The sequence below is a fragment of the Spea bombifrons genome, chromosome 1 (assembly GCF_027358695.1).
Source record: "Spea bombifrons isolate aSpeBom1 chromosome 1, aSpeBom1.2.pri, whole genome shotgun sequence".
Lineage (NCBI taxonomy): Eukaryota > Metazoa > Chordata > Amphibia > Anura > Pelobatidae > Spea > Spea bombifrons.
In genome coordinates this window covers 77,836,227-77,862,978 of record NC_071087.1, presented here as the reverse complement: position 1 = coordinate 77,862,978, position 26,752 = coordinate 77,836,227, and the positions used below count along the sequence as shown (strand labels likewise).

At 39.2% G+C, this 26,752-nt stretch overlaps 1 protein-coding gene across 2 annotated transcripts in view; it reads right to left on the bottom strand.

Moving 5' to 3' along the window:
• Nucleotides 1-11,873: 11,873 nt before the first annotated feature.
• The window catches only part of EPS15L1 (epidermal growth factor receptor pathway substrate 15 like 1), a 68,599-nt gene continuing 53,720 nt past the window's right edge, over nt 11,874-26,752 (bottom strand). For both annotated transcript variants that reach the window (XM_053464424.1, XM_053464432.1), the window contains 2 exons: nt 20,477-20,682; nt 11,874-12,898 (listed from right to left, as the gene is read on the bottom strand). In XM_053464424.1, coding sequence (XP_053320399.1) covers nt 12,752-12,898; nt 20,477-20,682 — 353 coding nt within the window. In that variant the 3' untranslated portion in view covers nt 11,874-12,751. The remainder of the gene's footprint in view (nt 12,899-20,476; nt 20,683-26,752) is intronic.

Below are 26,752 nucleotides of genomic sequence, written 5' to 3'. Positions count from 1 at the left end.
TTTTTAATAGGTTCGACAGGTATGTGTATGCCATAGGGTGTGTTTGTTTATACATAATGCTTTGAAGAGAAATTCAAAGGATAAATAAAATGTTTTCCATTGCAAAAATAGAATTCTGCATCCTAAAGATAATGTCCCCCCCTTGTGGTGCTATGATTCCAGTCCTAGATTGCATCCTTATACTGTACACAGGACTATCAGTGGTGAAAATCATTTTGCAAGGGCTATTCTAATTTTTATTCTTGTTGTTTTAGTGATTGTAATTGACCAAGACAGTGAGTATTCCCATTTTTATGGTTAATGATTAATGGCTAACGTTATTTCTGTATTACTGGGAACCGCTCATTCATAAACTGTTGTTTCTGGGAGTTCACATCCAGTTTTGCAGTGTGAATAAACGAGTAAAACATTTCTACTGAACAGTTTCACTAGGCATTAAGAAAGGCCAGCCTGCAAAGATTCTGCATAATACACGAGTACTAACTTATTGTAAATAACCTGATCAGTTGCATCAATGGAGGTCCAGGTCAGTCATTTTTGCAGGAGAAGCTCATTGGTTGTGGCTTTTCATAACGCATAGTGAAGATGCGTTTGTTGGGGGGGGGGAATCGTTAGAGGCAGTAGATCAATCTACTTTGAAGGTATTGGAACATGACACTAGCACATGATGTGATATTGTGGCCTCTGTTGTAATATATCATATGATGGCCATATGGGAGCTGTGATTGAAGTCTAAGATAAATAGGCTGGCCAAGGGTGACCCATTGAACTCCCTGTTGGCCATGAACCCCAATGCCTTCACAATCCTGACACACACAGAAATTGAGACTTGAGGGGGGACTTGTTCACTCTTGTTTTAAGTAGTAATGTTTGCAGAAATCTTCTGCTGTGCAATATTTTTTTCCTGTTACAAAAGAATGTGTGGCATTAAATGTTTTTGTAAATGTATACATGAATTTGTTTCAAGATACATTTTGGCCTAGCCTCTCTCTTTCATGGCTAAAAAACTGTCACTGCCCACAGAGCCCCCTCTTCCCTCCTCGTATTCTCATTATATTAACAGTATTTGCTCTGAAAAATACCCCTTGTCTTATAAATCGGACCTCAAATAGAGGTTTGACTATAAGACTAAGATCCAGGTCCCCCGCAGCAATGCCAGCACTTCCTCTCGGGCTTCTAAGACGGAGTGCCGGCGTCACATGATCTTCCGGTGCTCAATCATAGAAACCCTGGCGGAAGTAGCTGCGGTGCGCATTGCGCAGACGTTCCCTGGCTGCCAGAGACGAGGATCCCTTGCAGCGCTGCAGGAAACCTGGATCCTTCTCCCCGGCAGCCGGTGAGCATTTTTCTCAGTCATAGTTTTTAATAAATATGATTAAATTACATTATTCATATTTACTAGTAAACTTTTTCCCTATAGGGTAGTCTTATATTCAGGCTTTTTCTCTTTTTCCTAAATTAATATTCAAGTTTTGGGGGGTTGTCTTATTATCAAGCAAATATGGTATATTGTCTCTTGTATCTATCTTTCTTCCTCTTTTCATTTTCTCTACCTCACTCCTTTTTCTTTCTCTCCCCTTTGTCCCCATCTGTCCTTGTAATTATTTCTCCTTTTTCACCTTGACTCTCCTTATCTCATTCCTTTCTCAATTTATTTTCTCTCTTTCCTCTTTATCTCTCTAACTTGTTATTTCTGCCCTTTGTCCTAATCCCTCCTTCTCATTATTTCTCCCCTTTCTCCCTAACTCCATCCTATATTCATTTATCCATTCTCTCCCTCTTTTCCCCATTGCTCTTCTTCATCTCTACATCTCTTCATTCTCATTATCTCTCCTATTTTGTCCCTATCTCTACTTATTGACATTTCTCTCCAATGAATTGGTAAGTCTATTTACCAATGCCAAAGCCAGTTTTATTACAAGATGTTTTATTGCACAATTGAAAGCAGCTATTAGCTGAATGAAGCACGTATACATATGAACACAAATGTAGTGCAACTATAATTAGTACACAAGGCTGCTAGAATTCTATGCAAATGAGCATATATGACAAACAGAAAATTACAATACTTTAGTAGAAGTATAATTACATAAGACACTGCTATGACTCATTCCTCCCACTAAAAGATGATGCATCATTTGTAACATCTCTTTTATTCACATAACATTCTTTCCCTACACAACTTATACAGTGCTCACAGAGAAACATAATTTGCAGGCACATAAGAACCATGACACCCATCTAGTCTGACTATTTTTCCTGCTGAAAAAAAAAATCAAATCTTTTTTGGTTCATGGTTCATGGTCTTTTCTGAAAGACATTTCAGAGACTTGCTTGGATATGAAAATGTCAATAAACTCTGTATCCTGGTGGAATTACAGGGCTAATGTGAAAAAAGATTATTTGAATGGACTGACAATATATGGAGAAAGAGATTGAGTCAATGTACAAGATCTATATAACAAGCACAAGCTGAAGATAAAGTCATATTTATGGTTACCAGGAACAGGATTGTTAGCACCTAGAATGGGGAGGGTAGAAAAGGGTGGAGGAAGTTATGTAATGAAACATCACAGTGGCCAGTGACGGAGATTGCGGCAAGTACTGTGTGCAGGAGTACGGTGAAAAAAAGAAGTGTACAGTGGCATGTGCTTTGGCTGCAGAGGGAAACAACCCTACTAATATCATGACATCACAAGGGTTTCCCATGTTTCAAAAGAGATCCCTAGGGCCTGCAAACACCACATAAGGGATCTCTAGTTATGGTGCATTGGTCTCTAGAAGAGAAAAAAACATTAAAAATATTTTTAGTTTAAAAAAAAATGATAATTATGTGTAAAAAATCAAAAGACAAAAATAATCACCCATGCCCTCCCTATAAAAATAAAAACCTTATAAAAAAAAACCCAACCAAAAATATGCACAGCGAAGTAGGAGACACCAATATAAGGCAGGACCACGTGGAAGAGTCAGAGTCAAGGTCGAAGACAAGCCGAGGTCGGGGCATCAGCAAACAAGATCTAGTAAGCTAGCCAAGGTCCTCGTCAGCAAGATTCGGCTGTCATACAGAGGTGGAACGGGGTCTCCCTCTTCTACACGGCAGCTGCTGTGGTTGTTGCGAGGTGGAGGGAGGTCTCTCCGCTCCCTGCAGCAGCTGGTTAGGCAGTCGTGGGGCAAAGGGGGGTCTCCCTCTTTGTAGTGGCTGTTGCTGTTGTTGGATGGAGGTCTCCCCCTTCCCTGTGAAGGAGGCACTGAAGGGGTCTCCCCTTCTCCTTGGTGGCTGAAGCAAGATAGAATGAATGAATCAATGAATGAATGTGTGTGATAGCATGGATGTGTAATGGGGGAGCATGACACAGGGAGGCTGAAGGTGATGTGCAGACCCCGTACTGCTGGCAGCATCAATACACAGGATGGGCAGCTAGCTAGGTTTCAGCATTAATTGACTGCTTATGCATGATAGGAGATAACAGCAAGCCCACTCCTATCATGCCCAGGCATACCCAGATTCCAACATGTACTGGTTACCTGGGCATGACAGGAGTGGGATTGCTGTTAATCATATATACAGTTTCTCACAAAAGATTTTTGTAAATATTTTATGACACTCTGCTACAATGTAAAGTAGTGAGTGTACAGCCTGTATAACAGTGTAAATTTGCTGTCCCCTCAAAATAACTCAACATGCAGCCATTCCTGTCTAAAACTTTGACAACAAAAGTGAGTATACCCCTAAGTGGAATTGCCCAAATTGGGCCCAAAGTGTCAATATTTTGTGTAGCCACCATTCTTTTCCAGCACTGCCTTAACCCTCTTGGGCTTGGAGTTTACCAGAGCTTCACAGGTTGCCACTGGAGTCCTCTTCCACTCCTCCATTACGACATCATAGAGCTGGTGGATGTTAGAGACCTTGCGCTCCGCCACCTTCTGTTTGAGGATGCCCCACAGATGCTCAACAGGGTTTAGGTCTGGAGACATGCTTGGCCAGTCCATCACCTTTACCCTCAGCTTCTTTAGCAAGACAGTGGTCGTCTTGGAGGTGTGTTTGGGGTCATGTAGGATACTGCCCTATGGCCCAGTCTCCGAAGGGAGGGGATCATGCTCTGCTTCAGTATGTCACAGAACACGTTGGCATTCATGGTTCCCTCAATAAACTGTAGCTCCCCAGTGCCATGTCCTTAGTCTGCTTGTCTTCAGCAAACTGTTTTTCGGGCTTTCTTGCGCATCAGCTTTAGAAGAGGCTTCCTTCTGGGACGACAGCCATACAGACCTTACGGGCTGGTTTTAAAATGTGTGGCATTTTTAGATACCCCTGAAAGGCCACAAGGGCACGGTACCAGACCTGGACATCATACGTGCAACCTAGTTCCCCTTCCCATTGTATCATGTATGAAAGCTTGTCATCACATCGGTGACACAAACAGATAACAAATAACAGAAGGAGATAACCCTTGAGACATGAGGTGCTTGCAGACAGCTTAACAATCGGCATATTAGGACAAGTAGCATTAGGGTTTCATTAGGGTTGCATCACAAATCTGCAAATAAAAAAAAATAAATAAAAAACCTGACGAGGAAACGAGAAAGGATCTTGAAGAGTCTGAAGAGTCTGTATGTGTTGAGTTATTTTGTGGGGGCAGCACATTTACACTGTTATACAGGCTGTACACTCACTACTTTACATTGTAGCAGTGTAATTTCTTCAGTGTTGTCACATGAAAATATTTACAAAAATGTGAGGGGGTGTACTCACTTTTGTGAGATACTTTTTATATTAATATTGTTATTTTTTTGTCCAATTTTGGTTTGGTAAAAGTGTGTTTTTTTATGTTTTATTATTCATTTATTTTAGGTAGGGGGAGAGCCAAGTGCATGAAGAATTTTCGGTTTCGACAGGTTTGTGACAGCCTACCTGAGCGTTTTTGCTGACCATGTCCATCCCTTTATGACTACCGTGTACCCATCTTCCATCCAGCAGGATAATACACCACGTCACAAAGCTCACATCATCTCAAACCTGGATGTGCAGCCGGCAAATCTGCAGCAACTGCGTGATGCCATCATATCCATATGGACTCAAATCTCTAAGGAATGTTTTCAGCAACTTGTAAAAAGTATGCCACGAAGAATGAAGGCAAAAGGGGGTCCAACCCAGTACTAGCAAGGTGTACCTTAATAAAGTGGCCAGTGAGTGTATGTGTGTGTATATCTATATATATTATAATGTGGCGTTCTGAGATCTGTAAGAGAGTTGTTGAACGTACAGACTCAGAATACCCTATTTGAAAATATTAAGATTTGGAAAATAATTATGTGCAGCTTTTAATATTAGCCATATAAAAGCCAAAATAAATGACAATCCTAGGCATATGAGGTGTTTCCAAATATATTTTGCATTTTTCATTTGCACTAGCTGTGTACAATGTATAAAAGGGACGATGGCTGCTTAATCCTGAGGCTCTCTGGTCGCTCCTACTTAAGAGCCTATCCATCGTTCATCGCGGCCATCGAGTGCTATAAAAACTCTTGAGAATGGGGGGACCTCACTGGGTTGCCTGGCTCTGGATGGGGGTGTGCGTTAACGATGGGGAGATCCCCCCTGCTGGACTATAATAGGCTTTTTGTGATAACGGGTCTGTGTGGTATATAATTGCTAAAGTATGGGCTAAACAGAATCCAGGCAGTTCCTTGCCAGGAGACCATGAGGGCTCTCTGAGTTATGTTCCTGGGATTCAGACCTATGTATTTTTTTTTGTTACATGTGCTGTTCAATTCTCTAACATCATGTGATATTAACTATACTGTCCTTTTGGATTGTCTCCTTACAATGATGTTCAAACACGGAAAATCGGAGGCAATGCTGCAGATCTCCCTCACCCTGGAGCCGTGGGAAAAAATATACATCCTCACCCATCGTAGTTCAGTAATAAGGACCAGGAGATGTCGTACAAATTGTTGGCTAATTGGTATACACCCCTCAGTGACTCATGTTTACCAACCAAATATGTCAATGTGGAGCATCTCCAGGTACATTTCTTCACCTATGGTGGCTTTGTCTTAAGTTACCTTCTGGTGCCAAATCCACTCACTACTACATAAGTTCACAGATAAGAAACTGCCATTCACAACAGGGTTTCTCTTCTTACAGCATACTACCATCCCGACTTCACAGTACACAAAGTCTGTAATCTGTCACCTTTTGATGGCAGCAAAAGCCCTGATACCATTACAATCGGGAGATTCATCCCCTCCCTCCTTCAGAAAGCGGGTCCTAAGAGTTGAGCCAGAGTGCAAGGTGAAGGAGCTGGCCCTCTTGGCTAATGACGGATCAGACAGGTATTAAGGTAAGTGGTTTTGAGTTTGTGGCAAGGCCACAGGTCTGCCCACGGGAAGGTGGTTGATTGTATTAACAAATATAATTATATTAAAAAATCCTTTCAGTATTTACAAATATCCCTTTAAGGTGTTATTTTTCTCTCCCCAATATTCCTTGGCACCTACCCAGTACCCCGTCTTCCCCACTGCTGTGGACTATGATTAATCAGATTGCTCAGACATAATTGCTCGCATAAAGTATGCATTGCCAATACCTGCACTGTGCTGTTAATCTTGCTGTAACATGCGATGGATTCATAACTGTGTACCTTATTGCACCCTTTTATACCATTCTATTTTCTTCTTTGGAAATAAAAAAGTGATTACCAAAAAAAAACAAAACCTGTAAAACTTTTTTCCATGTTTTAAATAATTTAAAATATTCATGAGATATTCAATTATAGACTATATAGATTAATATGGTTTTAAAAGAAATGTAAAAATGTGTATCCTCTGGCAGCTCTGACAATGAGATATAGCTCCAGCTTAAGCTCCCTCTTGTGGTAAGGTAGGAAGAAACCAAAAATACTTGCCCCTTCCAACCGCCCCTCTGCGTAATAACAAAGCGACAGAAGGCTATGAACAAAAATCATGATATAGGACAAATAAAGTAGTACTGCTGGAGGATACGCACAGACAAATTTGCAGGTAAAAATGTAAACATGTATACATTCCCTTGTGATTCCTGGATGCAGTGACAATGAAATATAAAAAAGATATAGAAGGTGGGAAGAATAAATCAAGTCACCACTAACTGCAAAAAACTTCTGCCAAACAGGAGTCCTCAAGAGAAGACAGTAGTGTTTGACAACGGTATCCAGTGTGGACCACACTGTAGTCTTACAACTCTGGATCAGGGGTGTGCTTTAGTTGTTTTTTGAATGGTATTCGCTGAGTATGTGCTGAATTCTTGCTTTGTTTTGTGTACCTGTTGGTCATAATTATTCTAGCAGCAATTCAGCCATGGAAACAGGGTAGTGGGCTGTAACTCCCATAGGGGTCCTGTACCCTCAGCAGTGTGCGCTTCTTGAATTTCCTGCACAATCCATCAGCTGATGGAATGTTAGACGTAACGGGACCCATGTTTTGCAAAAAGTATAATTTCTTACCCATCAGTCCGCAGATTTTACCAAATGTCTTGGTGGTCATCAAGATGATAAAAGCATAATTATTTATCTCATAGGATAGGAGGAATGTTTTAACAGGCGCCTCCTGAAGAGAACAAATCCTCTCTCTATCACCATTCCCAGAAATAGATTTCTTGAGAATCACTATCCATCCAGAAGCTGAAGCATGCTGCTTACAAGAGATTCCATAATGGCTATCCGGTGCTTCTGAACTAATCCCTGTGTCACATGAACATCTGGTGGCCACAGAAAATTGGGATATGCAGGTAAGCATCCTGCAGGTCCAGTAGTCCATCGAATGGAGGACCCCCCAGGGGTGACTTGTGGTCTACATCTTGAAATTGATGGTCAAGATAAAAAGGTTCAGGAAATATACATCTGCAATGAGATCTACATTTGAGATGAGACATTTGAACCACATAAAAACAGTTACTGGTATTAGAACCTCTTTTGTTATTAAATCTAGAATAATGTCCTTAAACGTCTGAAGTTTTGAGGAGCTGCAAGGCAGGACACCACTTAAGAGGCATCTGAGGGAATAATATGAAGAACCCAACAATCCATGGTGATATTCTGCCAGGCATCATTGATGGAAAGAGGCAGCTGGATAATGTCCTCTCATTCAACTCATTCCCTTTGTGGCAAGCAGGTCATTTCCATGAAAATGAATTCCACAGAGACTATAACTCTGCAGAAATGAGCTTGTCAACCTCCTCAGCTGGAAAGAAGGCAGTTTCCTCTCAACTTTCCACCTTACTCAGATGTCAATGCTCCAACGAAAAGACCCTCAGGTTCCAAGGTAGATGAACAGGGACACCTGTTCTAACACTTGTGGGCTACAGAGAAACTAACTGAGGAGGGAGCCACCGTAGTCAAGGGCATCAAAGCTATCTGGCTTCTGAAAAAAATCAAAATTAGTTTGAAGTTCGGAACCAGAACCGAGTCAGGAATTCACTGGTTTCCTCCTAGGGTACCTCATTATGTTTATCAGTCATAACTCACAACTACATCTTGGATAGGAGGAGAGACACTAGAGACTAATGCCAGAGGGCTTATACTTCTGTAGTGACATAAGGAGGACAGACAGCCTGCCCAATGACTTCTTGGCTTTTGCTCAACCAAAAGTGTGTAGGTAAATATGAGAAAGACCCTTGCATGGACTCTAGGAAAATAGATACATATAAAAAAGGGGCAATGAGCATGAGCTCCTACTTTAAGTTGGGAGGGGGCAGTTTGGAGGTAGAGGTTGGTCCTACCCTACCAGGGACTGGAGCTACATCTCATTGTCAGTGCTGCAGGGAATGACAAAAGAAAAACAATTTGTGTGGATACACTAAAAGAGAACATTTAGAAATTATGGCTGAAAGAGGACATAACAGAAATGTTGAAGATGACTTTGTCCTTAAGGGGTCAAGTGAATAGACCGTACAGAGGTCCTTACTCAATTATTATTGTAAGCTTGTTTGACCAGGACCCTCCTCACCTGTTGAATTTAATGGCACTATATAAAACAAATAATAAACAATAAATAATGAGTGAGGAAGTGAATAAACATTTTCAATAGGACAAAACGACAAATACTGGTCATCGCTACTTCACAAAAAAAACAAAACATGTGACTCAAAATTTAAGACACAACACATTCCAAAAAAGTAACTTTTCATTTATTATATTAAAACAATAACATTTCTCTTATATTAAACAATAGACACAGATAACGGATTAATACTTAATATATTCCCCTTCCTCTGCGCTTTTTTCCTAATATTGTGGGATAACAGCATGGAGCAACCGACAGGTTCTTGGCATTATATACTGCAAAGGATTGGCAGAATACATACAGACACATAACTTCCACCATCCCCTGAGCTGTGTCCAGCAGAGATCAAAGTGCAATGATGAAGGGTAACTTACTACCTCTTCATTAAATCGTCAAGGCTTTAACAGGCAGAGGGTTTTATTTCAACTCACCTGATCAAATTCTACCTAGAAAGCTTACATTTAAGTTTGCAGTGGCCATTTCCCTCTCTTCAAAAACAATTACTTAAAAAAGCAGAAAAACAAAACAAACAAGGAGGTGGAGTCTGAGACTAAATAGGAGCCTGCACATATATCTGTGTTAAAATTCACCAAGTTAAAACAGCTTACTGTGCTGTTTGTGCTATTCACAGTTGCACCACTGGCAGCCAAATGGTTAAAACAAGAACAATACATACTATTAAAACATCACTGATTCAGATTCACATTGTTTTACGTTTAATGTATTCACAGCTATGGATTTGATACACCCAGCTGAACAGATGTGGGTAGTTTAACACCTTTCTCCATTATAAGTAACCCAATCGTGCACCTTTTTATTTTTTGTTTTACTTTGGTCTACTTATTTTCACAGATTGATCCAACCTGCAATCTAAGCAGCAGTATTAGACATGAAGTTTTGCTTCTCTTGGCATGCTACAGCTTAAATTTGCAATAAAAATACAAGTTTGTGTGCTCCAGACTGTACAGGGATAACATATCAGATGTTCAGTGATACTGGAGTGTTAGTAAAGGGACATTATAATGATTATCATTTAATAATATATTACTTACATGATATAGTTTGTTGAAAATTTCCAGAGCAGGTTTCTGTTCAGATCACCTTAATAAGCAGGTTTCTACTGATATCACCTTAATAAGCAGGTTTCTTTTGAGATCACCCTAACACGCAGGTTTCTATCGAGATCACCCTAATATGCAGGTTTCTGTTCCGATTACCCTAATAAACCAGATTTGCTATGTGGAATCACCATGCATTCCTTTGCTTTCTTGCTTCCTTTATTACATAAAATGATAGACTGCGGACCACAAACATGACAGTTCAAACTGCACCTTGACCCTTTTAATGGTGATATTCAGAATGATTCAAGTTAAGTTGTGTGAGAAAAAGAGGGTTCTTTGTGCACACGATGGAAACAAGCGTAAATTGGAACAATTTTAACTAGACTTTCATGTTTAGTCTTATAGCTTTCAAGCTGTACACCGAGTGCCCATTTTTTTCCCCAGCGTTCGTAAAGAGCTACTGCTGTGGTGATTTATTACCATAATGAAAATTTCTACTGCAAACTATATATTAATGGCTTTAAGATAAAATTCATTATGATTGGCCAAAGAGACAGTACCATTAAATAAGTAATGTTTCCTTGGTCTTCTAATAACTTGTCTTTATAATGTGTGTGTTTATTCATAGCCAGCATGCTGCCACTTTGATTTATATTTTGGGGCATTAACTGCCCTTCACCCCCAACATGACAGCACAGCACTTCCACCTTGCTATGGGATTAATCCACTAACAGAAGAGTTATCGGGAAAGTTGTGGTTTTACCTCCGTCACTTGACTATTATAAAGGATTAGCACTAGCAAATTTCTCCGGCAAGAAGGGCTGAGCTGGCCCTGTATAATGCATAAGTTGATGTGTAAGGGCACCAAAGAAACCTCTATACATTATACAGGACAAGCCAAGCTCTTCCAGCAGCACAAGCTCACCGAGATTGGCTTTTCATGATGCAAATGACATCATATAGCAGAAATACAACTTTCTCTTTAATAAAACGAATAAAGCCCTTTGCATCTCTGGGTTGATATTAAGGAGAAGGGCTGGAATAGCAAAATGAGATCAAAAACAGGCTGTGACCATAAGTTAGCTGGAGTGAAGAAGCTTCAATTATTTTTTACATTGTTGTGTCATATGTGAAAACAATACATGTAGGCATATATATTCAAACACCTACTCATTTTTGAATTCACAGTACATTAAATCAATCTTGGTGCTGGTAATAAAATTGTTAATAAGCTGAAAACATCTAATTTGTGCTATCAAATTGGAAGTGTCGATGCACACAAAACTTCCTGAAACAATTTTAGCACAGTGTAAAAGCAGAATCAGTATACATGAAATATACTGTATAACTTTTCATTAAGAGTCTATTATGACCTTAAGGCATTCCCCTGCCACCACCCAACTAACTGTTTTTTTAATTTCCTTTTTTTGCATTTAAACATGCTTGCATATAGAAACTAGGGAGTTTAAGGGGAGTTTAATTTCACGTGCACTGTAAGTTTGCCAGCAATTTTACACAGCGTAATCATTTAATATGCTGGAGTATGGAATCTCATCTGCATATTTGTTGGGATGATCTTCCATTCACAGAGGTGTTACGCTCAAGATAACAAAGACTGACCCAGCTTTCAGATCCAGTTTCGCTGGGCCCTCATCCAAGCTTGTGATTGATGAGAGATGAAGTAGCTTGTTTAGTTTCCTAAATATTTGGGGCTGTTAGACCAAATCAATTTGTTAATCCTACTACACAGAGCAATGATGCCAAGCTAGCAAAATTATGACAGTTTATACTTGAAGTTGTTTAAGGGAACCACATTTACTTACTTTCCATTCCAAAGCATCCATCTGCTAAAAAAAAACATTAAAATAAAAAGGTGAAAGGGATCCCATAGCTCAAATTTGCAGTGAAAGTGCATCTTCAAAATATTTTAAAACTTTAAATAGTTAAAAGAAATCCTATATTTTTACCACTATTAACTAAAAAATAGATGGAACAACCATTGAACATCATCTGCAGAAGATAAAATATATACTGATAATCACATTATCTGCTACCAATGAAGTCCTTCGTCTTAAATCACATCATAACCGAGATTATTTGCTAATATTTCTTTTTTTTCCCCAAACTTGCGTGGTTTTCTGTTTGACTGTTGAAATAGCTGCCACTTGCTCTAAATGAAGTCCATGTGAACAAAGGAAAGTTAGACGAAATAATCCAGATCCCATTACGAACGCTGAAAATGCAATGTTGAAAACGTCTAACAAAGAAACGCTACTTTATGACACTTGTTTTTACTGGTGATCATGTGTGTAGCCGTCATACCTGGTGAACGCTTTGTACAAGCTGAGTGCAGCTGATGGGATAGGGGTTTGTAGGTTAAGGAAAGGACAATAAATGAATGGGGCTACCTCCCTGATATAAAACAATAGGATAAACATGAGATGATTCACTGAATAATTCCCATTGGGTAGTTTAAGAATGATATTGCAGCCACAGTTCCCCGGTAATTGGCTAATAGTTCAGACATATAAGAAGGCTAGCTTAACATTGAGTCATTTTGGGGTTCCTCGCCCCTCTGCCCAACTTGTAACACAATTGCCGATGGGTCCCATGGACACAGGAAGTGGAGGAATTGGTGGATTTGATTTTCAAGAACTGGGCATCTCTGCTTTGCTGAGGGCAATTGCTAGCTCCAGGTCTTCTTGCTCTTGTCGTTTTAATCGGTCTAGTCTCTCCTTTTCAGCTCGCTGACTCTCCCGCTTGGCCCAGGCTAGTTGCTGCTCTTCGTTCCCAAACTGTGGGGCAGAAACATGGAGGCATGGGTAACTTGTCCCTTCAAAGCTGAATATTAAACGTACAAATGTAACTGATGGGTGAAGACACTTACTTACCCAACACAGTAACATTTTGTCACTTGTTCTATAATTTAATTCGCCTCTAGGCTATGTCCTATTAGCTATGCAATTGTTCGCATTCATGTCTTATTTAATCTTGATTACATTTTGACTAGTTAAATATTGCCTTGTCACCCATATCCTAGGAGAATGCCAATCCACTCTAATTACCGTATTTATCGGAGTATAACAAGCACTCGGAGACACACACACATTAATTTTATATATTGCCAATATTGCCAGTATTTGAGAGGCCCATCAAGACTCCCTACCTTTTGAGAGATCTGGTATGGGTCCTCTTTATCTTCCTGCGTTTTATTTTTCATGCTGATGCCGGGGCAGGAGTGACATCATCACCCCGCATCAGAGGGGGCGCGCGAGAGAGCTGTGCAGGGGAAGATTGTGCAGCTCTAGGATTTATCGGCGTATAACATGCAGGTAGGGTTTCAGCTTCATATTTTAGTTTAAAAAGTGCATGTTATACGCCAATAAATACAGTAGTAACTGACATTTGTTATTACTTATGGTAGGTCCCATATTTTCTGTTTTTCCTTTTTGTAGATTATAGATTATTTAATTCCCTGCAAACGTCTCTCAGTCTTTCCTCTAGTTCTGTATGCGTGTGTGTATGTATGTGTATTTATATCTATATATAGATATATATATACACACACACATATATATCACACCTATAAATACACACAAACTTACACATCAAGTACAATAGTAGCAATGGAATAGATAGTTCGCATTATTACGTCAAAATGCCATGTAAAGATAAGAGTTAGATTGCAAGTGTGGTTTTGTGGGTATAGTTGAATGGGTCACTTGTGATTAGTCAATCACAAGTGTCACTTAGGAAGAGCACGAATTATATTTTTGAGGGGGAAGCAAAAGCCAAGCAGGAAGCAGTTGTACAGTTATACGGTTCAATGTTTAAAGCAAACTGCTTCCCTGCCCAATCTCCAAATTTAACATTGGATCTTTACATACAATTCCAATACATCTTTTATGTGAAATCAATGATTCTTTAGACACCTGAAACTCTTCCTTTTGACAGCTTTCTTTAACCTACCGGTCCACCTCTATTTCTTAATCTTATTTCTCCTTTTTAAGGTATAATCCTTCTTACTACACATAATCCTGTCTATAGGTTCTTTCATGAAATCCTTTTCCCTAATTCTGTTTATAGGTTTGCAATATCTATTGACTGATTTGTCCCGTATTAGCACCTGCCACTTACTGGAAGATTTACGATGCATTTGCGATTTATACTTAAGGCAGACTTCAAAACAGATCAAGCATTATTGATGCATTAAATTGTATAAATATTCTTTTTGCAGATCATGTTCACATGAAACATTTATTATAAATGTGCTATGCTACCCTTACAGTGCTTTAACACATCTATGGGGCCTATTTTTTCAATAATTATTTTAATAATTTTATTCTAATTCTTAATTTATTATTATAATTCTTGTTTAGCCATTTCGATGGCTAATTTTGCGGTTTGGGCCTGTCTGCTACCACATATTATTACATGGTTTAGTGGAGATGGTGAAGGATGTACTAAGTTGGCATTATTCTTTAGAATGAGTACAAATAAAGATACGATCATTTATTAACAGTATTAAGATTTCATCCCAGTATTATGTTTAGTGCTCCATATAAATCCACTTTATAACTGCTCCTCTGTTACTGTTTTAATATTTACCGCTTAACATTCCCTAAAATAGTTCTTTACCTCTCACAATAATGACCCCTCATGGCTTATATTGTTGCTCCATATAACTATTCCCATATAGAAGACCTTATTGAATAACCTAGCGATATAATTCATACTGTGTTTGATCATTGCCTCTCATTGCTGCAGGCATTTCGATAACATTTCCTTTCAACTCACTATAGCTTACCTCCATCTTTTTCCTGCTAGTCTCTGTTGTGACACATTCCTTCTGATTTTAATTTAAGAAGATGACCCATTGCATTTTGTATCATTTCTGTCTTACCCAGCACCACTGTTTAACAAAACATCCATTGGTAAAACACACACACACACACATATATATATACATATATATATATATATATATATATATATATATATATATATATATATATATATATATACATATACATATACATATATACACACACACACACACTCAATGTCACTTCAAACTGGGAAGTAAGCAGATTACTAAGGTAACCATAAATACCACGAGCTATACCACATTGGAGAAATTAGGGGAATTCCTACATAAAAATTACCAAGCAAATACTTGTTAAATTAAAGATCTGTACTGACTGGACATAATACAGAATGGTAAACTAAAAGAAGACCAGAATGCTTTTGTGGATAGATGGTACAAATACCAAATTCTAATACATATTTATATATCCTTTGCCAGTTCTTCCAGCTGAAGTTGATCTTTGAGATTGAACAGAATGAATGTTTTAGCAGTAGAGATTTCCATTTTAACTTTTTCTTGCATGTTAAACTAGGGTCCAATATAAGAAAAACACCTTAGCCTGCAAGCTTTAGGACTAGGGTGCGGATGTGTAATAATGAGGTAAAAATGATTACCAAAGTTTGCACATAAGAATACTTGTTCACCTGAATGGGAGCATGGCAAAGGATACAGACTCAAGGGGAAACTGTGCTGGATCAAAGTCTTCCTGACGTCAAGCTATATAGGGAAGTCAGTGGTTTCACCGTTAGAAGGCAATGTATACTGAGTTACCCTGGATCAGAGAGGGTCTTTGATATTCCAAGAGAGATTAAAATTTTAGCACAATTATTTTAGAGAACCTACCTGAGACAAGTTTACTCCAATTAGTTTTAGGCACGTGATTTAATGTATCATTATATATATTCTATACATTAAATACAGTCTTACTTTTTTTTTTTTTGAGGATCCTGGCAGGGTATCAACAGCACCTAATAGAACTTTGCCGAGTATCACCTCTAACATATATTGATCATTCTTTATACTGTGTTAATTCAAACAATAATATATATATATATATATATATATATATATATATATTGTATATTAGTGATAACACTTCATCATACATGTTCGAAATGTCTCTCATATATAAAATAAGTATATTTATATAAAATATATGTAAACCAAGCAGCCAATCAAGAAGCAAAGAATAGACGCATGCTGGTAAATATGTTCCAAGCACAAGAAAAGAAAGAAGGGGTGAAAAATATTTAGAAAGCAAAAGTATAAGTTAATTCATTTTCTCAGAGTTACCTACACCTTACATCTTGTGTTTTTAGTTCAATCAGTGTATGGAAACATCTGGTTAAAAATATAAATATATACGCTGAGATCAGAGATGACCACATTAGGATATTGACTTCCTGTTATTAAATAATCTGCTTTTCCCTTGCCTCATTCTATGTATGAAAGGGGAGTACTGACTTAGAAAGTGAATCTGCTTTCAGTGACAGATAAATCTCTGGACACAGAGAGTGACATCACATATACCGCTTTACCTTAGGAAGAAAAAGTGGCATGTTTTATTAGGTAAATGGCTAGTATATAATACAGATTTTTCAATTTATGCTGATGAGAGGTTCTGGAAAGAACAGATGTTCACTTCTTTAGTAACAAATTATATATGCATTTAAACATCTATTTACATAAAAAAAAAATCAATTTATTTTCAAACATATTTGTCGAGGCTAGAGAGGGCCTTCTCCCACACAATACCATTTTCTATTTAAGTATGTGTAACTTGTCCAACTAGATTTTTTTTTACCTTTTCATGTTCCTGTGATTCTCGCTTCTAATCTCATATAAACTCGAATCAGAGGGGACTGTCATAAAACTTTGCTTCATTTGACAGATCAGCCATGTTTACGGCAAGTTAAGAGATATTTCAGGAGAACAGTTTCTTTCAAATAAAACACGATTTACTGTGGTTATGTACAAAGAGAATAATTGCATAGCACCCAATGAAACATCCCTTAAATCAATGGTAAAACGTTCAACCCCAAAAAATGTTTTGGCTCGGTTTACTGTAGTGTGCACATTTACACAGTAATAGCCTAGGTGGATAGACTTAAGAATTTAGTTTATGAGGGTAGTACTTATTTTTTTAAATCATTAAGTAAACGGTACAGGCAAGGTTTGCGCAAAAATTACCTTAAGGTTTTCAGAAGAAAAGAAAAAGGAACCGGCAGCATGTTATGGGCTCTGACAGCACAGGTCGTCGTTGAGAGAGAAGACACTCGACTGAAAGGTAGCTTAAACTGAATAAATGGGATATTGGGGGCTGATTTCTGCATGCTGCCACAAAAGATATGATACTGAAATCTCCATGTACATTATTCAAATGACAAGGTAATTTGAGGTACAGCCTGTTTTGAGGAAATCACGCACTTGCTCCACAGGAGAGCTGAAGATTACAATGGAAACAGCAGCATATTTTAGGGAGAATAGGCAGTCACTTCGAAGGTAAGTAATGTTAATATTTTAAAACAAAATCCTTTAATACAAATAAGGATCCCTTATTAGGGATACTGAATTTCTGTATTGTGCTGCATGAGAACTGATATGGATGGGGTGCTGTGAGGTGCAGCATGTTTTGAAGAGATCACTCACTCCACAAGAGAGCTGCAGATTCAGCTATGGATTATAAGAAAATAACAGAATGCTATGGACAAGGCCGGAACCTGTACTACCAATCACTCCCGATAGAGAAGACATTCAACTGGAAGATCGGCAATGGTTTTCATTTTTTTTTATATTTTAATCCATGTAAGGTTCCCTTATTTGTTTTATAAAGGGCTGGAAGAATATGGACACCTTAATCTGAAGAAGTAGGATATTATGGGGTGGATTTATGTATTGTGAGGTGGAAAAGAGTGTTTCCTCAAACAGCTTCTGGGTGCCAAAGCAATAAGCTGCAGACCCGCGTTAGGTGGCCGGCGGGCTGCATTGACATCTGCGTGGCCCCAGTGGGTGCCCCACCCCGGACCAGTAAAATCTACAAGTGAGGTAAAGGGGTGCAGGAGGGTGATTGAATGAGTGAATGTCCCCTGAATGTGTTTAGGGGCAGAAATAGGGCAAGCAGGCTACCTAAGGGCCAGGTGTAGCACAGACAGGCTGCCTTCAGGGCCAGGTGTAGCACAGACAGGCTGCCTTCAGTGGCAGAGGAGGCACAGGCAGGCTGCTTCAGGGGCAGAGGCGGCACAGGCAGGCTGCTTCAGGGGCAGAGGCGGCACAGGCAGGCTGCTTCAGGGGCAGAGGCGGCACAGGCAGGCTGCTTCAGGGGCAGAGGCGGCACAGGCAGGCTGCTTCAGGCGCACAGGACCACTATGTCAATGTCTGGATTAGTATATAGTGATAGGGTGTTATGCTACACTACCGTCAATGTCTGGCTCAGTGTATAGTGATGGTACCAGCATCAATGTCTAGCCAAGTATATAGCAGGAGTTAGGCCATGCCATATTTTTTCAGTAAATGTTATATATTTAAACTTTTATGTATTTATGTTAATTCATTTTTTCAGATTTCTAGTTTTTTTTTTCCAGTTGACATACAGTGGGTGTGTTTACATTTTAAAATGGGAGGGGGGTGCCACAAACAGGATCCGCCTGGGGAGTCAAATACGCCCCTGCTGTGAGGAGCAGAATTTTTTAAAGCTATGGACTATAAGGGCCAAACACAACAAACATCTTTTGCAAGAATAACTTAGCTGGTCGTATATCATTCACATATAATAAGCAAATATTATAGTGGCTAAGTGGATTGCAAGCTTTCGAGACTACAAAAGTCTCTCCTTCTATTACACCCATTAATCAGTGAAGTTTCCCAAAAGTTGTCTCACTGACTGAAATACACAATAGAAATAATATACAGGGCCAGCTCAGCTTCCACTTGAAATAGGTACTTGCCAGAGGTGGCCCATAATAAGCATAGCTCAATACTCTCCTGCTAATTGCATATTTAGTAAATAAACCCATGAGAACTTATCTTATGCAAAATGCCCCATGCAGCTAAATAGATCGATTGTTATTTACCAAAAACATAAAGAGAACCCACGTGATTTAAAAAAAAAAAATCTATGGATATATATGTTTGGGGTTGATTATCAACGAAAGCTTCTTAATGTTAACTACTGTTATAAAGCAGCAAAAGATGATAGCAGAGACATAAAAGGAAAAGACCCACAGAGAAATAAATAAAAGGAAGGGGAATGCTGGAAACGATTTTCATTTATTGGAAAAAACACACAAATTATTACTGTACACATAAGGAAAGTACAACATAGCAAGGCAGACAGTGCATGGAACATTAAACCAGAAGAAGTAAAGATGAAGATTTAAATAGGCTACTAACAGCAGCACTGCCAGATGTGGTAACAGCAACACACCCAAAACAAGTAAAAAATTGTTTTGTGTACAGTTGAGATGGAGACAATCCTAGGTATCCCAAAGAACGCATGTCAACCTTGATTGTGAACATACTGCAGCACTGCTGGAGGTAGACACGCGCATGTACATAATATTATGCTCAACACAATCAAAAATGGCCATGGCTAAGGAAAAAAAAACATCTTGCAGACAAACAAGGCATTCTAAATTTTCTGATTTATTCAGGCCAGCATCATTTATAACTGTACCCTCCCTCCCACAAGACTTATTTGTGAAAAGCTAAAGGAGACCAACACAGAAGGGTCTTTATAAAATAAAGTACAATGAACTTGGGTCAATATTTTTAATACTGTTTGGAATGCTGACCTGTAATTAATATTTTTCACATTATAAACTACATGAAATTGGGTTTTACTAAGAACATTGAATGTCCCCTTTGAAGCATAGTGATATATATGGCATATCTATGAATGAGTACCTGTCATGGCTAGGTTAGTTTAGAATGCTAAACATTACTTTCGTCTTATAATACAACAATTAGGCTTATTAAGGCTTTAATATCTGAAACCTTAAGTAGAACTTTAAAACTAACGTGTGTGAGTGTACACACATATGTATACACACTCTCATGCAGACTATGAAATATAAATTAAAAACACAGAGTCACAATATAATTAGAATACAAACTTGAATAGGATCACAAGGAATGTGGCAAGACAGGCCTGATTTAGCTACCATGAACATGGCCAGTGCCTCTGGTGTATGGTTGCTTTCAATTAAGTGTAAAAGCAATATTAAACATGTTGATTGATACAGAAAAGCATAAGATTTGACTTGTTTTACTTCTGATACCACATCATTATTAAAGGTGTACACGGTAGTTAGTAAACTGCCAGATGCAAAATATAAAATGATTTGGGATCAGAAGTGGCTTAGAGCTCTTCAATGGAGTACATAGAGATCCAGCCAGGAAACCATCCAAGCATTCACTATTTTCATCCACTTCAGCAGAGAGGTAGCAGCATTTTATTGGGCTACAGGATCACAGGCCTCTATACAAGGGGAGGAGAGATTCAACTTACAGAGCCAAAGTTTGCAAACCCGGCAGATGTTCCCTTTGAGTGTTTTCCCGGCTGCGAGGAGGCGAAGGGGTCTTTGCCACTGAAGGGGTCTGCAAATGCCTTCCGACTCTGAAACGGGTCTCCAGGTTCTGTTCCAAATGGCTGAAAGGGATCATGGGTCTTTGGGAAATGAGATGGTCCCAGATGGCTCACTGGTGTGCTTTTACCTGAGAATAGACAAGCAAGCAAAAAGAGTAAGGCAATTAGTGTTTTTCTTTACCTAAGCTTGCAATACTTGAATAAACAGAAGCACCAAGAGTAATTTTTGAAATAATGAGCCATGTGTAGCATCATAAAAATAATAATAAATCATATTCCATTTTTCTTTGGTTAATTGACTTTCAATTTATTTGTCAGTTTTTCAGTTAATTGCCTCCACAGTACAGGATGAAGTATGAGAAAGGGATGTATGGTTTCATAAAAATATAATAATATATAATAAAATACTGACGTAGTTTGTAAAGTATATACGGATCTTTTAACCACAGTCAAAGTCTGTTTCATCATATCAGTATTTTAAGCCAATCCTCCAATTTCGAGCAATTGTTTCAAACAATTGTTGAAACTGCCAGTGTTAACATTCGTGGCAGACTAACCACACTTTGAGGTTCAAACGGTTTGGTTCCTTTGTGATAGGCAGACTTTTAATGATATAATGGAGCTTTGAGTGTTTGTTGGGTATGAGTGCATCACAGTCAGTATCACAGAGTTCTACCGACATGAGTCTTGTATCCTCATAAAGAGGAAAACTTGGAAGGTACGTCACAAAATACAGACAAAATTATTACTTATTGACTTACAGTGCCATCATATGCCACAATGTCGTAAATCAGCAGCTTAGCTCTGCCTCATAGTATTTAGTCATATTTTATCGACATTCTAGACATGGAGGGCTGACTAGAACAGAGTTGTTCAACTTCATTCCATTTTCACTTAAAATCCTACTTTTCTCATGCTTTCTTAAAAACAATGCATTCTTTCATTTGAAGGCACTGAATTACCCCCCTGATTACCAATTAGTTGCTACATGATAACACACAGGCCTAGAGAACACGTGCCCTTAATGTGAAAACACTAAAATATGTTGATGCTAATGTTTCTCTGGCGATTGCTGCTATTCCCGTCGCATCGTCATTTTTCACAGGCGATGTAAACAAATACATACATAAATAAAAACATTGTGAACTTGTGGCAGCGATGCACAAGCACGGAAATATGAGTTTCCTGGCCCTTCCATAAGTGTCCTTTCCAGAATGTATTTAGCATTTTATTTGTAAAGCTCATATGCTGGCATACTATAAAACATGACATTGGAACAGTTCTAGGACTGCAACTAGCGATTATTTTAATAATTGATTAGTTGGCCGATTATTTTTTCGATTAATCGGATTAAAAAAAACCAATATGCACGTTTTGTAATGTAATTTAATAAACTGGATGTTAAACACAACTTAAAATTTACATTAACATTCTTATTTGTTATGATGTAATAAAAAACACTATTTATCAAACTAGTTTTGTTGGGTCACACACTTTTTTCAGCGGTTGCCTTGCCAGAACCCTCAGCCATTTTTATTATTATGTGCGGTGTTCTTTGCAGATAGAATACAAAAATAAGTTTGGTGTATTAATTATTATTGCAATGTAGTTTTCCCAGCACCCATATTTGCACTTGCCCCAGCGCTTTGCCCAAGCACTCTGGTCCCAGCACCCACACTTTGCCCCAGCATCAGCACTTTGCACCCAGCACTTTGCCCCAGCATCAGCACTTTGCACCCTGCACTTTGCCCCAGCACTTTGCACTCTGCACCCACTCTCCCACTCTGCCCTGCACCCCCACCCACACTCTGCCCTGCACCCACACCCTGCCCTGCACCCCACCCCGCACCCCCACTCTGCCCTGCACCCCCACTCTGCCCTGCATCCCCACCCCCACTCTGCCCTGCATCCCCACCCCCACTCTGCCCTGCATCCCCACCCCCACTCTGCCCTGCACCCAGTCTCCCACACCCAGCCCTGCATCCCCAACTCACAACCAGCCCTGCATCCCCAACTCACAACCAGCCCTGCACCCAGTCTCCCACTCTGACACTCGCACATAGAGAATCACTTACCTCAGCTATGGACTCGTTCCACTTCCAACCTTCAAGAAGTTGAAAACTTTATTCGAACTGCAGACCAATACCCTTTTCTTAATTGAAGCGCGTCACGTCCGAGGTCACGAAGGTGGAGACTGCAGAGCGCGTAGCAGAAGCGGAGAAACGCTTGCGGAGGAGGTAAAACGAACCGAGTGCTCCAACAACAAATCGATCACTCGATTAATTGATAATGGAAATCGTCGACAACGATTTCCGCTATCGATCATCATCAATTTTATCGATTCGTTGTTTCAGCCCTAAACAGTTCATATGGCACGTAAAGTAAAATTTCAGGTGTTATTTTTATTGTGTTTTAAATAAAATGTATGCTTTATTTTAACTAAATCTGCAGGAAAATCTCATATAGTGCATTTGGATATGTACAAGCAAATCTACAATAACGAGGAGGGTTCCTAATGAAATAAACGAAACTGCAAAACCTCCAAAATTTCACATGATAGCAGCAGAGCTATTTTTAAGCTACAGGAAAATGAAGGCGAACATTGCGCGATGCACACAGACAACCTCCGCCGCTGCTGGCCGGTACTTCCGCCGGGGCTTCTATGGTGGAGCCCTGGAAGTAGAGCTGCACTGATATATGAGTGGCCGAAATACAATCGGCCAAAAAGGGCATTAATCGGCAAAATGCCGAAATAAAAACCGTCCAAAAGTAATCATCCGGAGGGGCCGGGATGCCTACCGGTGTGCTGGTCGTGAGCAGCGTCTCTTGTACCGGCCAGGAGAACAGGAATCCAGCAGAGTCACGTGAATGCTATAGTGGGAGTGTGGGAGCTGAAAAAGGTATTTCCTAGATGCTTTTATTAGCATTTATTAGCATTTAAGAAATTTAAATGAAACATTTTTTTCTCATTCACTACAGTTGCCCTTTTAGGGGAGAAAAAATTGGACATAACTGCGTTAGAAACCTAGAAGCACTACCACATTTTTGTAAAGCTGGCAACTAACTTACCATCTATAAAACAATCATAGTATGGCAGGAAACCAGAGAGGGTTATTAAAAATGTTAACTTAAAATCTATTACTTCTTGGTGCTAAGTTTCTGACTGTACCGGTGCTTAACTGTCTTAACTTTGCTGGTGACTGGTAGCCCTTGTCTAGTTGATGGGCTTTCTACCACAAACTGAATTGCTGAAAATAGTGCCTCTCTGCAAAACAACATCTGAATTCCCGGCATTGAAGTATACATAACCTAGGATGTTTATTTGCCGATATTCATATTAACAAAAAAGAAAAAAAGCAATGCATGTTTCTTAAACCACAAGAGTTTCAGCACCTAGAAGAGCGGTACTGTTTAAAACCACAGTTTCCATCATTTTGATATTAAAACACTCGTACATACACAAGCATTAGCAAGGATGAGCTAACTGCCCATTCGATAAGCATTTTCTTGGAAAATGAATTGTCAAATGATGCCGACTGAATAGATGAACCTCTACAACAGTCAGCGGTGTAATAAGATATCAATTGTGGAGCTTAGTTATTATAGTGCAGATGGAACAGCACCTCAGCTCCCTCCCTGTTCTCCCCAAGAAAAATATCACTTTTGATATTCTACTTAAAGATTTGTTTTAAAACCACTATTGGAGTCTAGTCCTGACATTACTACACATGCATGGCACCACAATATGCTAATTTGTTCATGGCCAAACTGGAGGAGGACTACATCTCCGCTTGCCCCACCGAACCACTGGTATATCTCCGCTACACACACGATATCCTAATCTTCCACACTGGGTGCGAAGAGGAACTCCTCAGATTTAACGAAGAATATAATGCCTTCTATCCCAACCTGAAATTGAAACTGAGCTACTCCTACACAAACATCGAATTCCTAGACACTACCATTTACATTAAGAACTAGTCCATTCAGACTTCACTCTATCGTAAACCAACAGACAGGCCAAACTACCCAAAACACAACAGTTTCCAACCGAGACATACCAGAAACTCAATCATCTACAGTAAAAGACATACAAAAAATCTGAATCTGTTTGGATTCTACAGACCAAGATAAACACCTCCAGAATCTCAGGAAGGAGTTCATCAACCATGGGCACACTATAAAAGCCAGAAAAAGTGAGCCAGGAATTTCCCCAGAGAAAAAAAAACTGAGATATCAGCAGCCACAAAAGAGAGTTTGAGTGCCTTTAGTGGTAACCTACAATCCACAAATGGAAGCCCTATGCATGATCAAGGGAACTACAAGCAATCCTGCACACTGATTAAAGACTTCAGACAATATTCCCACATCCCCCACTACTTTCATTCAAATAGCCTCCCAATCTCAAACAACAGATTGTGAGGAGCACCCAACACGGACAAACAGTAAATGGAATCGCTCCCTGCCAACAAAAAAGATTTGAGAGCTGTTCACACATAAAATACTAAGACCAGGCTCACACTTGCACCACAAAATCAATGGCTGTTTTACATGCAAATCATCTAACATGGTGTACCTCATCGTGTGTTTGAAATGCCCAACAGCAATGTGTGTGGGAGAAACAAGCCAAGCATTACACAGTTTAATTCCCACAGACATACCATCAACCAGAAAAAAATAGACCTGTTGGAGAGCACTTCTGTCAACCTGGGCACAGCATACAGGATGTAAACTTTTTAGTACCGATGGGATTGTTTCGCGCCCAGAGGGAGAGAAAAATATGGGAGGTCAAACGGATATGTCGGTTTAATGCTCTACTCACCGGCCTAAATAAAGACAGCAAATTCACCTCCAGATACAACCTTACAAATTAATAATACTCTTACAAACAGTGTATTACTACAACCAACTTATTCCTGCTAACATTTGACACCTTCTTTGATCTGGCATCTGTCAAATGGTTTTATAGCCCCTCTAACCAGGGAGTAAACCTGACCAAAGATGCTAAACTTGTTAACTGTGCTTTTGTATGTAGGAAATTCTGTTTAAGCTACATTAAATACAAAAAACAAAAACTGTCTGTGCTTCTCACCCTAATAAAAAATGGCAAAAAAATATATAAACATAATATAAATGAGAGGTTTTGGTTATATGAATTGGCCAAAGCATAATTAAGCTCACCTGCCACATCAAGGCACACTCAACAGGGTGAGAACCTACTCTCACCTCCTACAGTGGGTAATACTGCTACCAAAACCTTATTAACCCCTTCAATCCCGGGGGTTTTTGGTACCTCAAGTCCCGGAGCAATTTTGCCATTTTTGCAATCGGTTCAGCGATTATTCTCTTTTCCTGTGAATAGTGTACCCATGTAAACTATATATTGTTTTTTCAAGGAGAGATAGAGCTTTCTTTTGATACCATAGTTAGATTAGCTGAAAATTTAGAACGAACTAGCGAAAATTTTAAAAAAACCACCTAATTCTTTTACAATTTTCCCTCTGAATCCTCACAAAATTAGGTAAAGTGATGGAAAATCCCCTCCAAGTTTATAAATTCAGGTGTCCTGATTTCAGAAATACCTAATTTATATAGATTTTCCATACTTTCCCAGCACCAGGGAAAATACTATAAAGGTGTACATTTTTTGTAGAATTTTTATGCTTATGGCTTAACGGGTTTGGGTGTTTTGAACAGGGGCAGGAGGGTTATACTGGGTAGATGTTATGCTAGGGCAATGGGATGTAAGGTTTTTTAATTTTTTTATTATCTTTTTTATGTATATTTAATTTATTTTAATATATATATATATATATATATATATATATATATATATATATATATACACACACACCGTATTTGCGCGATTATAAGACGAGGTTTCTTTCCAGAGCAAACGCTCTGAAAAATACTCCTCGTCTTATAATCGGAGTTGTCTTATAACCAGACCTCAAATAGGTCTGACTATGAGACGACTAAGATCCAGATCCCCCGCAGCTGCAGGGGACCGGTGCGGGGAACTCTGATCTCTGACAGTCAGGGAAGGTCTGCACGATGGACGCAGACAACCCCCGCTGCTAGCCACACCTCCTTCCGGCTGCAGTGTAAGTTGTTTACGCGAATCACGTAGACATCTACATGCTGCCCCGGCTGCATGACGGAGGAGTCAGAAGCACAGGTAAGTTTTGGTGGGTGGCA